Here is a 20749-nt window from a genome sequence, read left to right as displayed (position 1 = left end):
ATTTATCTACTTGCGTAGTGTATGCAAGTGTTGACTTCACAATTTTTCCGGTTCTTTAACCTTTAAATAGTAAATTTCAGGTAGACTTAATCATGTACAACTTGACCTAAAATACCACGAGGTTTGGGTAGAAACTTCGGGGCTGTTCTAGGTGCGACAAAATATTAAAACTTTTTTGGGCAGGTTTATAAATCTGATTTTTTTAGTTATAAGTTTGTCCTGACCCGAAAATGGCTCAAAATACGCTATTTTTGGCACAAAAAATTGACTCACTTGTGTGGCTACATCCACATCTTGGGAAGAAATTTTGTATGTGGCTAGGCCCAAAATCCAGCCGATCAAATAAGTTTAAATAAGGTCTAATCAGGCACAATAGATTTATTTACTCAAGTTTACTTTAATATATAAATTTTTTCAATAAGTTCCAAAAGGTCTAATAAGAGGGTGTACATACCAAACAAAGTCTTAATTAAATAAATAAAAAAGAATATTACAAAAGAGGTGGGTCTCCTCGAGCCCTTGACAACTCGGCCACGATAAACCCTACCTAATTAAGAGAAGAGTTTGACTTCCAAATGATTTTACATGCATCACATGGATATAAAATTGGCAAAGTTATAACTCGGAGAGGTAGGACAATAGATTATGGTCACATATTGTACATACTAGTCCATGCCCGTGCATTAGCACGGGATATTTATAATCTTGTCAGCAAACTCGTCATAGTAACTCTAATATTTTTTATGATGTTCTTTCGTTATAATAGTGTTTATGCATGCGATGTGTGCTTGAGAATTTACGTGAACACTTATAATCTTAATAAAGTCATGCGGTTTTTTAAAAAAAACATATCACAATATTGTGTTCATAGTGTTTATGAACAACTTTAATCCTAATATAATCATATAGTTAACTGAGAGCAAGTTTCATTTTATTTTTACTGTTTAAACAATTTAAATATGGATTGATTAGGGCCAAATTAGACTATTCAGATGGATACCAAATTTTGCAAGTATTGACTTCCTAAAAGGGACAAAGTATCGGTAATTATAAAGTTCATGAAAACAATATGTTCAACAAAAGGTCTTGTGCGCACTAGGTGTACAATAAATTTATTGTACACCAAGATAACTTTTACTCAATATTTTGTAACTTTAACCTAGTTTTGATTAACTTTTATATTAGTAATAAAAAAGTTGATAGATAAACATTTTAAAGGGTCAAATGATTAATTTTATACATTATTTGTCATTTTAAAGAAATAAGTTTTACTAAAATCAAAAAATTTATCACTAAAAAATATATAACTTTTACATATATAAGCTTAACTTTTAAGCATTTTGAGTTAACTTTTACTTTGGTGTACAATATTTATTGTACACCCATTGTAAATAAGAATTTGTGTATGCCCAAATTAAATGCGCAATAGGGTAATTGTCTTAGTATATCAGGTGGATTTTGTTTATTTAAGAATTACCCTTATAATATTTACTTGTGAATAATATTTTGACAATGTACAATAATAATTAGAGTACGTATAGAAACAAAAAAAAAAAAATTAAAGTATTTGTGATTACATTATCTAAAAAACTTAGCACTTACTCCCTCCGTCCCTTAATATTCGTCTCTTTTTTCTTATAAAGTCGTCCCTTAATACTCGCTCCGTTTCTATATATGACATATTTTTACTAATATTATATCATTTCTCGCACATTAACTAACAAAAAGAAAGGTATGGTATTTCATCATAATATTCCATCTTATAATCACCAAAAATTAATATCCCATCTTATTGTTTAAACAAACCCATAAGAAAGAGTATGCGAAGCTAAAAGTTTAAAACTACAAAGACAATTTCTTAACCAATGTTTGTGATTGTAAAATCTAATACTCCGTATTTAAATTTAATAAATTCATCAATCATTGTAAACTCGGAATGTTTTCTGTGCATTTTTATTGATCTATTCCAACTACAAAAACAATTAATAATGGCCTAAGAGAATCTAATGGTAACTAATAAAATAATCTTAATTGAACAATGGTCCATATTGTCTATAATGTAAAATTAGTTAGATCGAATTTCACCCATGCATTCGCACAACTTCTTAAAATTATTAAAAATGAAAGATATGCAAAAAATATTATTTTATTTTACCAAATACTACGTACAAAATGAATTTTCTTTTGAAAGATAATTTTTTTTCCAATTAGCAAAACTATTGCTTCCATATAAAGGGAAATTTCTCATGTTCCTAAAACTTTGTATGTTCAAAGTATAACTCCTATAAAGTACGGAGGGAGCTGATAGAAATTTGAGGACGCCCGTGGAAGTTTTGATGGGTCTGGATAATATAACAAAATTTGCATTGTTATCATTGATTACATCAATAAGAATTTTACAATAATATTTGCGAGAGCTCATGTCTCTCACTTATCTCTCTTGTTTCTACCCCTCACTCATATTTTTTGTGGAGCTCTTTTGATTGGCTCACCTCTAAACTTATGCAAATACAACCTATTTTATAGTTGTTGTATTATGGTTTGGTATTGACGTACTATAGCTTATTTGTATATCCAATCATTTTATAAATTTAAAATATAAAATGGAGAAGTTAAATGTTTATTTAACGTTTTAAAATCGTGGATTCGTGCTTATATTATCAAGTGAAATTGTTATATACATTGTCAAACTTAGGTATGCGGATTGTTTTTGTCTAATTCAATTCTCTAAAATATTATAATTTTTTTTATTTTTCTCTCTAAGAAAAACAATATAACATTATAGATTAATTGTAAAAAGAGGTAGTACATAAGAAAAATAATACATAATATTTAAGATGCTACAATATGGAGAAAAAAATATCACCAATCAATATAGCGTTAATTGATGGCTTGAATTGCATATTCCTCAACTATCTTACACACCACTCTGCTTTAGTAATATAGATTACTTCATAGTTGGTACAAGTTATAACAAACAACACCAAAGTCGTCGAAAATGAGAACAGTGTGATATCAACAACAAAATCTCAGAGAAAAAGTTCAGATCAGACCTCATGCACAGATCTATAATAAGGTGAAAGCCAAGTGCAAAGGTTGTTTCTGTAAAGATGCCATATCAAAGACAAAGACAGACCACAAAAGGTTTCATATCATCTAACTGAAGCCGATTTCAACCGGCTAAATGCAATTACTTAAACTCGGGTCGGAGTAGCATAGCTTTGAACTTCCTTATTGCAATTCTAATAACATCCAACAGTCCAAGTACAGGACAGTAACATCAAAACAAAACAGGTTTCAGACCAACTCAGACATCAATAACAGAGAATGAGAGAAGTAGTACTAAATATGGCTGTGGGCCGGGCCAGCCCAAGGCCCAAACAGACCCGGCACGAAAATACCCGACCTGGCACGGAAAAAGCACGTCCGGCAAGAGCACAAAGTCGTGGGCCGGGCCTGGATCGATCTTTTTTGGAAAAAAGCACGATAAGGCACAACACGACTCGACCCGACACGACAAAGTACACTAAATTTAGTAAAATTGGGATTAAGCACGACGGCCCGGCCTGACCCGGTACAACAGTCCACGGGCCAGCCCGACCCATCCCGACCAAGGGCCAAGTTTACAGTAAACACCACAATTTACATGCCAAAACTGGCCAATCAGTGAGAACTTCCAATCTAATACTACTACTTAAGGAATAGAGAGGAGATAAAAGTAGATGGTAATTTCACATCTCAAGGACTTCCATTGGTTAAAATGTCGGTACAAAGAATTTACATAACAAAGATTTACAGACTTCTTAAAAAATGAATGAAGTGAACCTATATATATATATGTACAAGAAAGGAGAAAAACCCTAGTTTAATTCTGTTGACTGATAAATTGCTAACAGCTGATAAAAGGGGGGTCAAAAAATCCTCACCAGACTGCTTTTTTCAGAGAATTTACAAGCTCTCTACTTAATCCTATAAAAAATAAAACTGAGAAACTACAATTAATACACATAATAAGACTAGCTCCAAGCGCGAGAAAAATCAGGTCAGACTAGAAGTACGCCGCTATCTCCAAGTTGTCAACCCAAGTTTACAAAATTTAGAAACACCATGAAAATACATCACAAGGGTTCTTCACAAAAAAAACAGCCACCCTTGTTTACAGAAGCAAGCTAATGGTACAGTCTACGGATACAAAATGACGTCTACTAACAACGGCCACAGGAGTACGTACATTAAAGTTACAAGCGAAAAGATTACATTTCACAAATTTGATTGCAAATTTGTTGCCATTTTAGTTAAATTGAAAGTTAATCTAGCACAATCAGAAAAGAAGCTCCTCTGTAAAGGTAGAGTCCAATATAGAGGAATTTACTGCAGGGCAGGCCATAAAACATCTTTTCTCTGGATAATCAACATACGCTGATTGATTCAATCACGAAGCAAAAGAGTGCTCCCTGAATATATGACCAAAATCTTCATGTCAAAACATGTCAAAGAAACACTACTACATTCTGTAATCTAGACCCACTCACATTCAGAATTCAGCATGCTAAACACTAAGCATCAATCATTGCACCAAAACAAACAACTTTAACAAGAATTAGCATGCTAAACTATCCATTAAACCAGCACTGAACTTGATACAATAGGAATTAGATAGACCACACATGATTTTCAACCACAACCCACGAAGTGGCAAAAACTGTACAAAAGATGGTATGCACGTAAGTAAGATGCATGATAAGTTAGTCCGTTCACAAGTAGTGATCACATAATGACTCCCAGGTAGTCATGAAGGATTCTATAGCCTCACTAAAAGATGTGATATCTTGAGCAGAGAGAATGAGGCAACAAACATCATAATAATCTAGCTGGGAGATTAGAGACCAACCAGCAAATAAGATCCACACTGTTACACTAATCAAGCTAAATGTTCAAATTTAAAAGCATTAGACACAGGCATATGGCGGCATCTAGTGATGTCCTTTAGTGAGCAAGATGGGAAGGAATAGTTTATTTCCTCTCAATCTGCCTCAAGTTAATACTTACTTTTGGTAATGAAAAGCCAGAAATGCTGCGACAAGCAGGAGCCTTGAAAGTGCGAGCCTTGAAAGTGCGGCCAAAATCAGGAAACTGCAGTTGGAAGAAAACCAAGTGACGGAGACATGGAGATTGATGATCATCACATCCGACACTACGTAAAAGTGAAGATTACTTGTTACTCTGATGGAGCACGTCTCCTCTTCCCATATTCGACATCCCTTGACCTGGACCTGTGATCATCTTCTGGAACAGCCCGGGACCTGCTTCTAGATCTTGATGAGGTCTGCCCCCTGTCCCAATCATCCTCGTAAGCTGAATCACGTTCTTTTCGACGATGATCTCTATGGCTATCCTTCTCTTCTCTATATCTGCGTTCCTTTTCAGGTCTTTCATAATCTTGCTCTCTCTCATCTCGATATCTCCTCTCAGAGTTTCCAGACCAATCGCGTTCGGGGGCGGCTCTTTCCTTTTCTCGAGGAGGAGCAGTATTTGTCCTAGAACTCTTTTCAGGGTTTTCTTCCGCGTACCTATAATCAGAAGCCCCATCTTCACCGCCGTAACTTGACTCTCTTGTCTTCTGTCCATGGTCTTCACCACCAGCCCATCCACCCATGCCAGGGTCAGCCCACATCGCCCCGGGATGTCCTTCCATTCCAGTGCTACCCATCATTCCCATTCCATTCGGTGTCATTCCACGGCCAAAAAAGGCAGGGTTAACATGAGGAGCCACACCGGCCATTCCCATGGGATTGACAGATTGAAACGGAGGCATCATTCCAGGAAAAGCAGGGCCAGAAAAGCCTCCATACCCACCTCCTCGGCCCATATATGACGGGTCAAACCCTGGACCCATCATGGCTTGAGGATGCATCATTCCTCCACCTGGTCCGCCAAATCCTGGGTTTCCAAGACCTTGCCCAAAGTTTCCCATAGCAGCTCCTCCCATTCCACCAACATTCCCAAGACCATTCTTGGGGCCCATTGGACCTCTTCCCCTTGGGCCTGAACCGCCGGGACCCCTAGCAGATACACCCTGTCCTCCTCGTCCCCATCCACCTCTACTGAAACCTCGTCCTCCATCTCCACCTGAAAAGTTCATCCCACCACCACCCCTTCCAGCCCCATCAGTTACATTTCTTCTTCCCTGAGGCTGCGACTGCGGCTGTTGTGGGTTCTTGCTTGCATAGGCAGCTCCCATCTGCTTCAAAGTTTGGGGTGAAGCAAAGGTCACTACACAGGCTCGTCCATTGAAACTGTGTCCATTCATTCCCTCTTTGCATGCAGCAGCAGCAGAAGCATCATAAAACTCGACTTGGCAATAGCCTTTTGATTTTCCACTTGCTCTTTCGTCAAAAAACTTGATCTCTTTGACCTTCCCATAATGAGACAGTACATTTTCAATCTCTGAATCAGTGGTCCACCAATGTAACTCACCCACAAACAACATGGTTGGACCGTTATCCATCTGAGGCCGGATGATATTGTCATTGGCCATCATATGGTCCATACTCACGTTTGCATTTGCCGACATCTGATTAAATACATTCCCTTGAGAAGCACTTGGACCCCCACTAACATGATTAGTAGCTTTACTAATGTCTGGAACACTGCCTGCAGCTATAGGGGTCGGACCTTGAAATCCCATATTCCCAGCAGCAGTATCATGAATTCTCTTTTCTGCCCCACTAATGTGATTAGCAGATCCCACTTCTGGTTCTTTAACAGCAAGACTTGCACTTTGGTGTCTCCCATCGGAAGCAACCCCAGAATTTCCCAGGTTAAGGGATAAACCTGCATCTTGTCTAGGTTGAGGGGCATTATAGGTTTGGGCTTGTATACCACCGTTTCCAACACTATTATTAGGCGGGCCTTGTGCCTCAGAACGATGAAATTGCAAGAAACCCTCTCCAACATTAACCCCATCATAAAGATCCTCGTAATCATCATCTTCTCCTATCATCTCCTCGTCTGCTAGAGCCGGAATAGCTCCACTGCCCTGATATTGCAGCTTTTGAGCACTTCCATAATCCTCATCACCGTAATCTATTTGCTCTTCAGCAGCTGGATCCATCTAAATCTACTTTATAGTAACAATGTTTAGATGATCACTTCCACCTAATTATTCAAATCAAAACAGAGATGACCCAATCAGACTATCATAATTTACCATACATTCCGAAAGGAAAAGCATCCTGTACTCTCACGGTTCCAACGAGATTGAAGTCATACACAGGATGCTCTATCCACAGCAAACCAAAGAGGAATGTGAATTGCTGCACTCATTATACATAAGGTAAAGCACTAGGCATCAATCAGAAAACAGTAAGGCACAAATCACTGTTTCACGAGATCAAGGATCGGATATGAGGCCACATGTCAGCTAACTCCACTAGTACCAAGTAAAACTAGAAAAACAATTCATGCGACTCAATTCAGGTTTTTTTCGGTTTCTAGCACTCAAATGCTTGTAGAATATATCAAAACCAATCAACCCTTCGACTCTTCAAAGCTATTTAAGTAATGTAATCCCAAACAACATAAATCAAACAGACATGTATAACCAAGGAAATTCAACTCTTAAATCATCAGTATAAACAGGAAATAATCGAGATCTAACCCTAAACCTAAAAACAGAAATTCGAAACAAGCAAACTTCTTCATCCAAATCAAAAAACCTTCAAACAAAAGCCAAAATCTGATTGACCCACCTAATAAAAACACCATCAAATTCAAATCCAACAACTGCCCAGTTCTTCAAATCGCAAATCAGAAGTAATAACAACACACCCAGCTCCCAAAATCATCAAAATAACACACCGACACTACAAATCAAATCATAATTTCAACAAATTTAAACATAGATCCAAAAAATACAGAAAACCCACGAATCAAACAAAGAACAGGAAGCAACTGCATACAATAAGATGACTTACTAACCAATTATGAATCAGAACGAACATCAAAACTAAGAATTTAAGAAATCAATTAAAAAAATTATACCTTCAATACAAATTATTTCTCGTGCTCTGTAATTTTGGGGGTCTCCGGCAGTCAGGCTCAGAGCTCCCTGAGTCAGACAAATTGATTGGTGGGATTTCTCTTTCGCTAGTTTCTTCCTAAATTTTCTTACTTACGTTTTTTTTTTCTTTTTTCTTTATTTTTTTGAAATATCTACAGTTAAATTCCTTTTTATTTTTATACTCCATATGTTGTCATTATCATGGGGGGGCTAAAAAGATAAGATTACAAGATTAACCTAACCTACTAAAAATGTAAAAAAAAAAAAATTACTATAAAAAAAAAATTACTATCTTCATCTTAATTGTTTCCAAAGCTTTCTATGGTCCCCTTCCCAATTAGCAAAAAAAAATCATATACGTAGTAATAAAAAGTTATTTTACTTTCTAAATTCCCATTTTTATCAATATTGAAAGTGCTTGAAATGTCAATGACAATATTAATTTTGGATCACAATGCTTTTAATAATACATAGGAAAGACATAAAAAATCGGGGAAAAATAGTTTTAATAGTTATTGTCAATTTCCTTGACAACTCTGTATTAAGATGCTTTATTTCATATTAACTTCACTAACTTAGGTCATACACCTTTGAATATGTTTTAAAAAAATAAAAAAATGAGTGTGATATCAAACAATTCCTCCATCATCAAAGTTAGCGGCTCTGCTGATTGAAACACCTACGACCCTTAATACCAAGTAACAAAGGTTTCTCAGTTAAATACGTAATTATGAGATATTGGTTAACAATTGAATTGTGTCATGTCCTCATGTATAATTGTAAAATTTTGGTTAATGTGTGTATCTACACATATAAAATTGGAATAATGAATTTTTATTTTTCAGGGAGAACACATAATGGATTTAGATACACACAAAAATGAAGAATTGCACTTCTCCCCTTTGACCTCTTTCTCCCCTTTGACCTCTTTCTCCCTACACTGACCAAAATCTAAATTGAAGTATAGATTTCAAAATTTCAATTTGCTCTTAAAGAAATCAATGTCACTTATTATCTAGGACTTCCTTTATTCCTCTCAGTTGGTAGGATTTTACCATTAATAAACATTCCAAAATCTAAAATCAAATCAAGAAAAAAAATACAATTAAAACTAGAAAAGAATGAAGAAGAATTCATTGTGAATTTGTGACCAAAATGTAAAAAGTATAACCAATTGACTATCATGTACTCCGTACTACGTAGTAGTAACAACTACAAGAGTTCTATTCAAAGTATCCAATGGCAATGTAGAGTTCCAACCTACATTCCTAACAAAAGAAATACTACAAAAGGGATATCAAACATTTCTTATTACAAAGTAATTTCTAATTTACACCACTCCCCTGTTGCCTCAAAAGTCAAAACACAACATGACTACCTGATGTGTTACGAGCATGCATTATGCATAAACCGTGGTCCTAATATTTCGGAAGTGGAAATCGCAAAGCCAAAATTGCATAAGATACAGTACATCGTTGCAGTGCCTTTCGCATCAGTACATCCCTTTGAAAACGGGATTCGTGCGACATATACTTGCCCCGTATTCTTCATACTCCGCTTTAGTATGGCAGGCCTGTACAGAATAGATTTTGGTTATACATTTTGATATGGAACTTGGGAATGGTTAAAATTGAAGTGTAAACAAGTGAACATATAATTTGAGAGCATGAACATAATCCAGAAACAACAATGGGTAACAATAGCAACATAACCACACATTACAACTTGAAACCACCACCACCTAATTACAGTATGTATTTTGACATAGATAGGGTTCTGGCCTTTTGGGAGATCCCAAGTCTACGCAGCCTTGTTCTACGTGTACCTTTGTTTGAAACTACCCTACAGTACCTAGTATAGACGTATAGTCTTAATTACTACTCCCTCCGTCCCAGTTTTATAGTCTTGTTTGACTAAAAACACGGGTTATAAGAAAAGTGAAATATTATGGGAAAGTGGGAAAGTGTATGGGAAAGCGGGAAAATTAATGGCCAAAAATAGAAACAGGACTATGAATTTGGGACGCCTGAAATAGAAATCAAGAATATAATTTCGGGACGGAGGGAGTAGTGGATAGATGGTCTCTATAAGCCCTGCGGAAAAGCATTAATTTCTTGAAAGGAGTTGTGAAGGACAAAGTAGCAGGGTAGAGGACGCAACATTTTTAAAGTACTTGTAACATAGTAACACTAGCAAATAGCAAAGCACTCTGGCAGTAGCATAATAATTCGGCAAAAATCAGAAACAAGCAACATCAATTTGAAAAGAAACTTTTAAAGGGAAGTGGACATACTCCATAAAACTCAGGAGTTGAAGCAAGTACAGATCCCCCAAACCATACTGCATATCTCTGGATAGGATGGCTTACTACATTGACTTCCACTGGTTGTGACTGCCAGGAAAATTGAGAGGTCAGCCCACATAATGCTGAAGATTTGATAAATTCTGATATATTATTAATGATTTACGTACCTTCATTTCTCCACCAAGCCGTACCTCGGATGCAAGAACTCGAGCATCAACAATCTTCTTTATATCCCTTTGCAATCTACGGTGGAAGTCCTTGAACATCGTTGAGCCACCAGACAACACTATATTCTGTTAAATACCACATAATTAATTAATTAGTTAGGTCCGAAAGTAGAATTCAAAGAATTTGATAGAATTAAGCCATAATAACAATGACTTAAAAAACAATTTAACATCCTTAATGAGAAGAGCACATGGAGTCCTATCTTGACAAGATCCGTGTGAAACTGCACCGTTTAAGTGCTACAGGCTGATACATGACATGACTATCTAACACGGAATTCATAGTCTATCTAAACACAATAAATGCAGAAATAAGCTGATAAAAAATCATTAGTGGCAATTGACCAAATATGCAGGGTTACGCATCATTCGTAGGGCTAATTGCCAACCAGACTCAGGCCCCCAGCCAAAACACACTCACACAGAGCAGAAGTAAATCCCAAAGAATCGGTATAAATAAGCTCTTGCATCACTGAGTTTGTGCTAGGCTAGGCCTGAGTAAAGTGGGCAATAGATCTTTCTTTCTAACTTAATTTGTGGTAAGGAAGGCAATGCCGACTAACCCAGGAATGCATCCCATGGCACAGTACAGGCTTGTTCCGAGCCAGAGGACTCCTAAGCATTTTCCCCTTTTTTGGTTACAAAACCTTGGCTGCCGCCTGCAGGTAGTGCCACATACATGCAGTCCAGGTCTGGACAGCCACACCTAGATCAAAGTGAATCGTGCACCATGCACTGCACCATAGTGTTTGAAACTCTCATTTAAAATGAGAAGATCACTGAACCCCATTGTTCACAATAACTAAAAATCACTCTAAGCAGAGTAATATCCCTGATCTTCCAAGGGTCATAGAAAAGTAGGTACAGCCCATGTCACTACTTCATGATGCAAATTAAACATTCACGTAAAGCTACAATTTAGATTTTTCGTTCAGCGGCCCCATGGACCCCCATCTCATCATGGCCAGGAATTGATATATTTGTTCATTTCAACACAATATTTCAACAAGGAAATATTTGTTCATTTCGCACAATATTTCAACAAGGAAATATTTGTTCATAAATCTTACTGATCTGGTCATGAATGATTGTCTTAATGCAAGTTTTTACACAGACCTAAGGTCAAGTCCATTTGGAGGGGGCAACGGCGAGGTGATGGGTATGGAATGATTGAAGTGCAATCATGAAAATCAATAACACATTCTTTCACTAAATGTATTTGGAAGAGCATCCGTAGACTATCTTCTCTTGTTAGTTAGATAACAAAAATGAAGGAAAATATTAGTCCAAAAACAAACACAGGATAAAACAAAGAAAAATAACTCAATAAAACTGTCAAATCAATCAGCAATTCAACATACATGTCAGCCCCATAATATAACATCAGCGACAAGAACAAGACCAAGCTTAGATCCCACCTAGGCAGTTGTCACAAATTACTTCAGCCTATAAGTGTTCATTCAGAAAGCATGAATTGAGTTCTTAAATATAGATCACTCAACCAGAAAGCATATATCACTTTACCTTGTACAGTGCTCGCCTGGTGTCAATTGGTGCAGACTGGATACACTTGTCAATAACAGCCGGTAAAGGAGTGGTATAATCACTGTTATAGATCTCTGGATTGAAGAAAACCTGCGAACAACATACCAGTTATAAGAAAATCGTACCTTCAAAAGATGTGAGGGTAGAAAGGCACACATGCAAAATAGAAAATTAGTAAGCAACTAAATCTCCGGGGAAAATGGATCTTGAAAACATAAATATAAGCAAGGATCAGAATTGTAGACCCAAAAAGTTTAGAATGATTCTTCTCCATTATACCATACTGTCTTAATTACAATCTTTGCTCATTTCAAACAACACAGCAAAACTGAAAGTTTGTCCATACTTGGGTAGGGAATCAGGGATGCAATTACAGCCAGTGGCAGCCACTGATCCACCGCATACTACAACATTAAACATTAAATCTGCCTTAAGGTCACTATGTCCAACCATATTGCTAGCATGAAATAAACTCCCTCTTCCCCAACATAATCACCGGTTTATCACCCATCAGATTGGGGAAACATAAAGCACCTGAATGATGATGAAAGTGGAGAGTAATATTTATTAAATTACGATAGGTGAAAAACTTTTGGGGCGTGTTAACTAAAAGAGAATTGACAGTTTCTGATACAGATACAGGAAAACGGCCTTGAAACAAAACAATTAGCTCTAGGTATAATCAGATGAAACATTTTTCAAACTCGTGTGAAGTTTCCCTTTTAACGTTAATAAAATCCTTAGCATGAACGTAGTTGATGCCAATATAGAAATCAATATAAGTGTTTGTGATACAACAAAGAAGACATGTTTGAGCAAATCAGATTTTGAGGCCATCCTAACAAGCTAATAAAACAACAAAAAACAAAACAAAATGCAGTTGATTGTGGACTTGTGTCTAATTTTGTAAGAAAACGTCATGTCAATATTCATGGTAACACAACTCTACTGTAAATATAAGTTTTTCTATTTAAATTTACATTACCACTAATTACCATTTTAGATGTGGTAGAGTGGGGATGAAAGTTTATGAAGAAAAACGCATACGTGGAGAAGGGATTGTGAAACATGGACTTTGGCATGAGGCTTTCCTTGCAACATTACTCACAAACTCTTTACCATTACCGTCATTTATTACCGTATACCAAACATACTGTCAAGCAATTGCATTTATTTTGGATATTTTCCAAAACATAAATTGCAATACTGCATGATAAACCCACAGACTAGACGAGTTCCTTCAATTGTTTTGTATGTGTCAACTAAGAAAAAGCTTACAGGACTCTCCACTATGCTATGAGCTAATAGTCCTCGCTGTGACTATAAGATCATGCACCAAGTGACTGGCGTAACCATGTGGCTGTTAATAGATAAGACAAAATATCACAATTTTGGTGTGTAATATTATCAATGCATCAAAGTCACAAATGACTTCTTTGACTGCAAGACGTGACCTAGCTACCTCGACCAGATACTCTAGACTGAAACTTCAGTCTTGTTCTTTTACCAATTTTTTCCAGGAAAATTTTTAGATAAGGTTTATTAGTTCAGATGAATCCCAAATTTCTATTAAGTTCATATACGAAGTAAGTTCCAACAAGTTCAGAGAAAGACTACCCAAGATCAATTTACGACTACCAAATGGTCAGATAAGTTTAAATAAGCTTAGATAAGTGGATTCCAAATAACAAAGACAGAGACTAAATGTTGACAATTGATGAAGACGTCAAAATGCTAATGAGCAGTTCCCACTTCCCAGCAGAGAAGAATGAGAATACGATGACATCAAGAGTTAGTAAGGATGTATTGAGTAACAATGATCTTTGAAAATGATTTTGACACTCTTCTTTGTGAGTAGAGCACAAAAAATTACTCTCACAATGGGGATGCCAATATCATTATCCACGATCTCTGCTTCCCCTATAGCTGATAAAATCATTGACAACAGATGAACATAATCAACCTCGTATGATACAGTGATTAGCAAGGTTTTGCAACTACATTAGTCAATGTCAATATCTTTGCAATAGGAGACAGCTGAGACACCACCAAGTGATGAATAAATGACTTTTATTTAATTCACTCGAGCATTACTCAGATAACATAGTTTTTGATATTTAGGAGTAGGGCTGCGTACACCTAGTCATCCCTAATTCCTGCGTTAGCAGTCTTAGCACACAGCACATTTAATGCGAAGTTGTGAATTTTTATGTTACAAAAAAATATTTCAAAATTCAACAACTACGGACCAAGATACTTCCATCACCATATACAAGGTCAGTTATAGAAGTAAATCTAACTGTAAAAAAAAGCATGGCAAGAGAGAAAACCTCAGGACCAAGGAACCGCTCATAGCCAATATCACAGGTATATGGAGCTCCAGTCTTTGGCTTTATCCCTTTCCATTGTTTGATATATTTAGAAGGCTCCTTGTCATGTTTGTTGAACTCCTGAATACATCAAAAGTTAAGTAACATAGTATAGTAACTCTGAAGTAATGGACAATATTAGCTACTAGCTTCATATCAATTAAAATAGTACCTTGACAATATCTGAAGAAGTGTAGCAATACATCTCCTTCACTTGTCGAGCAACTTCAAAGGAGTCTTCCGGCGGCACATTTTCTCCTCTTTCCTACAATAACTAACGTCAATATGCAGGAACAACATGGTTGAGCTACTATAGAAATATGAACAACTTAATGATAGCCCAAGAGGACAATGTGAAAGAAGTTGGACGTCCAAGCCATAAATAAACACAGATATCCACGATGATGAAGGGAAGTAATATTAATCAAAGAAACAGCAAGTTAAGATTAAACAACATAACATTTGCAATTACACAAAAGCACATCAAGACCAAAAGCCAGGGGAAGACTGGACATAATTAGAAATTGATCAGAGGCTAGAAATATAAGAGGCGTCTAGCAGTGTGTTCGAAATCAATTCTAAACTAATATACCAGCATCAGAGGGTTGGTGGTATCAGCGCATAGAGAGAAACTTGTCTACCCTCTTTAAAAAAAATAGTGCATGTGAAAAAACATGGGCAAGGCTCTAGCTTTGTACGCATATAATTTGAATCACATGCTTTGATATCTTCAATTGATTTGCTGTTCATGTTGTTTTCTACTTTTATTGTATGGCTCTAGCCTCTAGCTTGTTCAATACTTCAATATTCTTCTTTGATATTGTCCCCAATAATGAAGACTTGAAATTTGACTCAAAATATATAACACCTAAAAAGGAATGAAAAAACAGACTTAAAGGATGCACATAATAAAGTCTTACTAAAACAATTTAGGTCATTTTTTTATAATTCTGCAAACCCTCTCTGAATTTCCTGGTGGACAATGTGCTTTCAAGGCTATCGATTCTATCTGAACCTTCCTCCTGCAAGCCTCTACCTATACCAGACTCCTATTATGCATAATGAACTGCAGTCAAATGTCTAAATCAAAGATATGCCAAAAAATAACAGTCTTGGTGCAGTTTGAAGATGGGATTTATTTTTCTGTAACCATGCTAACCAAGAACTGTCCATTTCCGATGGAGCCAAAGATTCATTTGTTCTTTTGGCTGTGGGATGTAATGGACTAAATCAAAATGTCTCTTATAACCTCTTTGCTTCCTTTCCATGAAGTAGAAGATGGTCGCCCCGTTATCGCTTTTGGGTCAATTGGAAACAACCTCTCTGCAATTGCAGGGGTAAGGTTGCGTACATCCGACCCCCCTTACCCCGCTTCTTGCGGGAGCCTCTTTGAGGCAATGGGGTAATGATAATGATAATGATGAGTGATCATGCTAACCAAAAACACGCCAACTTACACTGATCCGACAAAGTATAGACATAAAATTCTAAGATTATAGTATATGTGCATAGAAAAACAAGGAAAAATACCCGCATAAGCTGTTGGACGAAAAGGGTGACATCTTTTCCAGAAATGGGAATTGACTTGATACTGCTGCCAATAACATAGCCCTCTGCAACAGGTACAACATGCGTACCCCCATCTCCAACATCCACTACAACCCCTGTCATCTCGCACTAAGGAAAAATATCATCAATAAAATCAACATTGTGCAACTGACACAAGAAAAGAGAAGTTCTTGGATATCCACATATATAATATGCGCACATGCATGTTTACCGCTGCATTCTCTTTTCACTTAAATGACCAAATTTTATCAGCAACTCTATACAAGTACAATGCGTATATAAGTATACAGCCACATATATAGTATCTAAAATGATCTTTGTCTTACAATCATGTTTTGACAATAAGAGTACACCCAAGAGAGTGTAGAGTCAGCCGTCCATCCTGTGTGAAAGTTTAACAAGTCTTTGTCCTGTATTTACACCTAAGGGAGTGCACATTCAAGACGCTCCACCACACAATATTTTGTGCAAGACCGAATTTCATATACAAACAATAATGGTGGTGGTCCTGGTGGACGGGTGGTGGACTGGTGGTGACTGACTGACTGCTTTCCTTTTAAGATATAATACTTCGTATGAGATAACTATGTCCATGCTTATCATGAGATAACTTTTACTTGTTTAGTATATCAGTCAACCAGGATCCCATCACGCTGACCAAAATAACCTAAATGATACATCACGCAGATTCCCTTAATAGACAAGCAGCTCAGAACGTTTTCAGTGTCATCGCTCAGATTGTGATTCTGTGTTACTTCTAACTAATCCAATCAACAGAACATAAACTCGGTTTTCTAACAAGCAAAAAGAACGACAGTTGGCTGCATGAGCAACCAGCAGCGGCAATTAGTAATAAGGTATAACAAGGAGAGCAAAATTAACCAATAACTCATGAGTCTTGAGTCTTGACTAATGCCCGCCACAGAAGCGAAGCCTAAACTATTCTAAGTTAGTGAAGTAAATAGCATGTCATGTTCTTCAAGGATAGAGTAAGGCTACTTACATAATTCATTAGAGTTGACTGATCTCATAAAGAGGTGCAGTTAATAATTATATTTAGTGCCAAATAAGTCAGCAGTAAGTAATGTTCAAGTTTATAATGCATTTATCAATTTCAGACTTAATACACCATAATAGTCAACAATACATAATGATAGGATGTTAAATACGCTACAAATTCATTTTGATACAATCCAAACATCTAAACCAAATAGCTAAACTGTGACAATCATTTAATCACCCCACAACTGACTGGAATTCAAGGTAAGCAGGTGTGAAGTTTGTAACTGAATTTCCAAATCAGAAAATTGCTTAATACTGTACAAAATTGTAACTCGTAAATGAAGAAAGGAACCAACCTTTGATGTAGTGTAACCAGCAGCTAAAGCTAGCACAGGCTGCACTGCAATGTAAAGCCCGGGAACATTGAAAGTCTCGAACATGATTTCACCTGTATATTCTCGACTTTCAGGAGGTGTCAGAGGACTTTCGGTCAACAAGAAGTGGTGATCTTCTGGATCACAGCGTAAATAGTTAAAAATACAATGTTGCCAAAACCTTTCCATAGCATCCCAGTTCTCCACCTGCCCATTCTTAATGGGATAGTTCAAACTATAAGTACTACTAGACCTAGATCTCGCCAATGCCTCATCTCCAATGAAAAAATCCAAATCAGCCATAACGCCAGCATTATATTGAGTCAACCAATTACTGCCCTTATTCGATGTTCTTGGTTGGTTTACAAAAGAATCATTCACTGCAACAGTTGTTGGGACTATGAAGCAAGGTTCCACATTCCCAGAAAACCCCATTTTAGTATACCTGCATTGATTGGTGAAGAAGGTGTTAACTTAAATGACTCCAATCACATTATCATTGAAACTTTCAATTTAACAATTAGGACATGAAGCTAGAATTCAAATATTCCAAACCAGCACAGAAGAAACCAAAATAAACATACATTTAACCAGAACACACAGCATAAAACTCAATTGATTTAAACTTCATTTTATTGAACTATTTCCTTAGAAAACCTTATGCACATTACTAGTGAAATTCAACATTATGAAAATGTCAAATTACCAACCATATGTAGCCAGAACAATCTAGTGTCAATCCCAGTTCCACGCCTTCCTTACTTCTAATATGCACCCACATTTAGTTCCAAGTCTTCCAACACAGACACTCTTTAAGGGTCTTTGACCTCGTTCATCATTAGCCACATTGCATTGAACACTTGTTTAGCTATCCAAAATTCAACATTCCCCATGGATCCACACGGCTTGTAAAAAACCTATAATCGATCTAAAATAAAACTCACGATAATGAAGAATGTCTGATTGACCATTGATAGAAATTCATCGAACACTTGGTGCCTGTGATAAAAAATAATCTAATATTTTCCTATACACCAACACTAAGCACCAATTCAAATTCTAAACAAACTTCAAGCAGAGAAGGCATTCCTTTTTTCCACACATTTCATCAAACATTTAGTAGCATCGCCAACGTTCTAGATTTCCTACAGTGAAATCCAACACAAAAGAAAATCCATCCCCAATCCAAATCAAACTTCAAACAACCATAAACGTCAGCTTCATCATAGACGCATTTTATCGAACACTTGGTGCGCAAGCTACAATTAGACAATTCCCTTACACCAACAACACATATGAAAAATCTATCATTGACCAAATCCATAAACAATGCTCAAATAACAATAAATCCCAGTTTTGCAAGAAACCCAATCACAAATATGAACATAGAGAGAGAAAGAGAAATACCCGGTGCCATTGTCGATAACGACAGCAGGACGATAGGAAGAAGCATCCATGAGAGAAGTAAAAAGAAAGAGGAGAGAGAAAATGACGATTGTGAAACAGGACCTGCAGCTGAGATCCGAGTGAAGGGTGATTGAAAGCAAATGATCATGGTCATTGAAAGCGCCACAAATAGGGCACTGAATTAAGCAATGAGTGTGACACTTCTGCTACTGTTCTTTGACGACGATGATCACCAATTCTTCTTCTTGATGATGATGATGATGATGCAGCAATACCAACTCCAATCATTTCAATTGCTTTTTAATCTTCCCCAATTGGGCAATTAACAAAGGTTTGATTGCATGAATTCGTTTGATTGTTTTTTTGTTGAATGAATGATTATTCGATGATGGGAGTTTTGTAAGTATGGAGGGATTCTTAGCTTAGCAGCTAAACAACAGCAAGAACAACTCAACGACTTCCTCTGTTTCTCTCTCTATGTGTTGTCTGTTTCTCTCTCTTCGGTTTCTGAGAATGTGTTTTGCAGATTCAAAGTGTTGCTTTACGGGCCTCTTTCTTTGTTGTTTGTCCAAGGCTACAAAGCCCAATCCTTTTGAAAAGAAGGTGGGAAATTTATTTATTTATTTATTTATTTTCGCGAATGAGCCGCAAGGTAATATAAATTATAAATGGGGCGGGGGAATCACCACTAGGTCAAGACCTTATTGGCAAAAGGTAGGATTTTTTTCTAAACAAACCAATAAGTTTTTTACGGTAATGTTTTGACTTTTGTAGAAAAGGAAAACACCGATCAAACTGGAAAACAAACCATTGAACTCAAAATCATATGAAGGGACTCGGAGTCAAACTCAATCAGCATGAACGCATTGACCTGCACGAGTCAACTTTTATATGACCTGATATTATTATACTTACACTTACTTAAGTACTTGTGCAAGGAAACTCGAAGCTATAATATCAATCACAAATTCTTATTTACAAAGGTTGTACAATAAATATTGTACATTAGAGTAAAAGTTAACTCAAATTGCTTAAAAGTCAAGCTTATATATGTAAAAGTTATCTATTTTTTAGTGAATTTTTTTTCATTTTTAATAAAACTTATTTCTTCAAAATTTCTAATAATGTATAAAATTAATCATATAACCCTTTAAAATGTTTATCTATCAACTTTTTTTTACTAATATAAAAGTTAATCAAAACTAGGTTAAAGTTACAAGAAAATGAGTAAAAGTTATATTGGTGTACAATAAATTTATTGTGCACCTTGTGCGCGCAAGACCTTTTGAATATCAATTGTTTCTATGATGTTATCATTATCATCTATATTTGACAATTTCTATTTTCTACCATGGTAGATTGGAAAGATGTATTTTTATTTAAAAGCGTCTTTTTTCTCGAAATATATCATTAACACATTATTATATTTGATATAAAATGTCTTGTTTCACTTCTCAAAGTTAAGTAATTACATTTGAGTGGAAGGCATATGACTTATGATTGTGTTAGTTCTCTAAGTATATATTTCTTTGATTTTGGTCAATAATCAGGGGCGGAATATCAGGGGGACGTCGAGAGCCTCAACATCCCCTAAGTTCCGATTTTTCGAAAAAACTACAGAGTAGTTTAAAGTATTTAAAATTTCGAAAAAAAATAAGTAAATTTTCTTACTTGTTCCCTTCAGATAAGGTATAATTTAATTTCTCCATGATTTATGGTTCCACATATGTCAATAAGCATTTTAAATTTGTAGATACCATATAAGTATATAACCTATTATTAATACTATTTTCAATTCCCTCCCATAAAATTTTAAGAAAATAAAATAAAATAGAGTAGGTCCATGTTTCTCAAAATCTCAACCAATACTTTTAAACATGCATAGTACA

At 36.1% G+C, this 20749-nt stretch overlaps 2 protein-coding genes across 7 annotated transcripts; both read right to left on the bottom strand.

Moving 5' to 3' along the window:
- Nucleotides 1–3713: 3713 nt before the first annotated feature.
- Nucleotides 3714–8207, bottom strand: LOC110793610 (uncharacterized). 6 transcript variants are annotated; one of them, XR_002534724.2, is made up of 3 exons: nt 8044–8207; nt 5050–7158; nt 3714–4454 (listed from the first exon to the last, which is right to left on the bottom strand). XR_002534724.2 is itself a non-coding variant. In XM_021998512.2 (2 exons), exon 2 carries the CDS (start codon nt 7112–7114, stop codon nt 5219–5221), a length of 1896 nt encoding a protein of 631 aa, XP_021854204.1. In that variant the 5' UTR covers nt 7115–7158; nt 8044–8207; the 3' UTR covers nt 3714–5218. The 6 variants fall into 6 exon arrangements, 3 of the variants coding, with proteins under 3 accessions (XP_021854204.1, XP_056686046.1, XP_056686051.1); XR_008921802.1 differs by having other exon boundaries at nt 5050–7316; nt 8044–8206; XR_008921803.1 differs by having other exon boundaries at nt 5050–7282; nt 8044–8205.
- Nucleotides 8208–9174: 967 nt separating this feature from the next.
- Nucleotides 9175–19442, bottom strand: LOC110793598 (actin-related protein 3). Its single transcript, XM_021998491.2, has 9 exons — nt 18861–19442; nt 17436–17898; nt 16039–16185; nt 14681–14773; nt 14470–14589; nt 12119–12229; nt 10535–10660; nt 10356–10454; nt 9175–9635 (listed from the first exon to the last, which is right to left on the bottom strand). Exons 1-9 carry the CDS (start codon nt 18908–18910, stop codon nt 9555–9557), a joined length of 1290 nt encoding a protein of 429 aa, XP_021854183.1. The 5' UTR covers nt 18911–19442; the 3' UTR covers nt 9175–9554.
- Between the last annotated feature and the right edge of the window lie 1307 nt (nt 19443–20749).

Source organism: Spinacia oleracea, chromosome 1 (genome assembly GCF_020520425.1).
Source record: "Spinacia oleracea cultivar Varoflay chromosome 1, BTI_SOV_V1, whole genome shotgun sequence".
Lineage (NCBI taxonomy): Eukaryota > Viridiplantae > Streptophyta > Magnoliopsida > Caryophyllales > Amaranthaceae > Spinacia > Spinacia oleracea.
The sequence above is the reverse complement of the archived record's forward strand: the minus strand, read 5'-3'. Positions and strand labels throughout refer to the sequence as shown.

Bases quoted from the DNA above. Each gene is read 5' to 3' on its own strand.
- LOC110793610 (XM_021998512.2), bottom strand. From the start codon at position 7,114: ATGGATCCAGCTGCTGAAGAGCAAATAGATTACGGTGATGAGGATTAT.
- LOC110793598 (XM_021998491.2), bottom strand. From the start codon at position 18,910: ATGGATGCTTCTTCCTATCGTCCTGCTGTCGTTATCGACAATGGCACC. The intron at 14,590-14,680 runs GTACTATTTTAA...TGATGTATTCAG, and splicing joins CTTCTTCAGATATTGTCAAG to GAGTTCAACAAACATGACAA. The intron at 10,455-10,534 runs GTACGTAAATCA...TTTTCCTGGCAG, and splicing joins GGCTTGGTGGAGAAATGAAG to TCACAACCAGTGGAAGTCAA.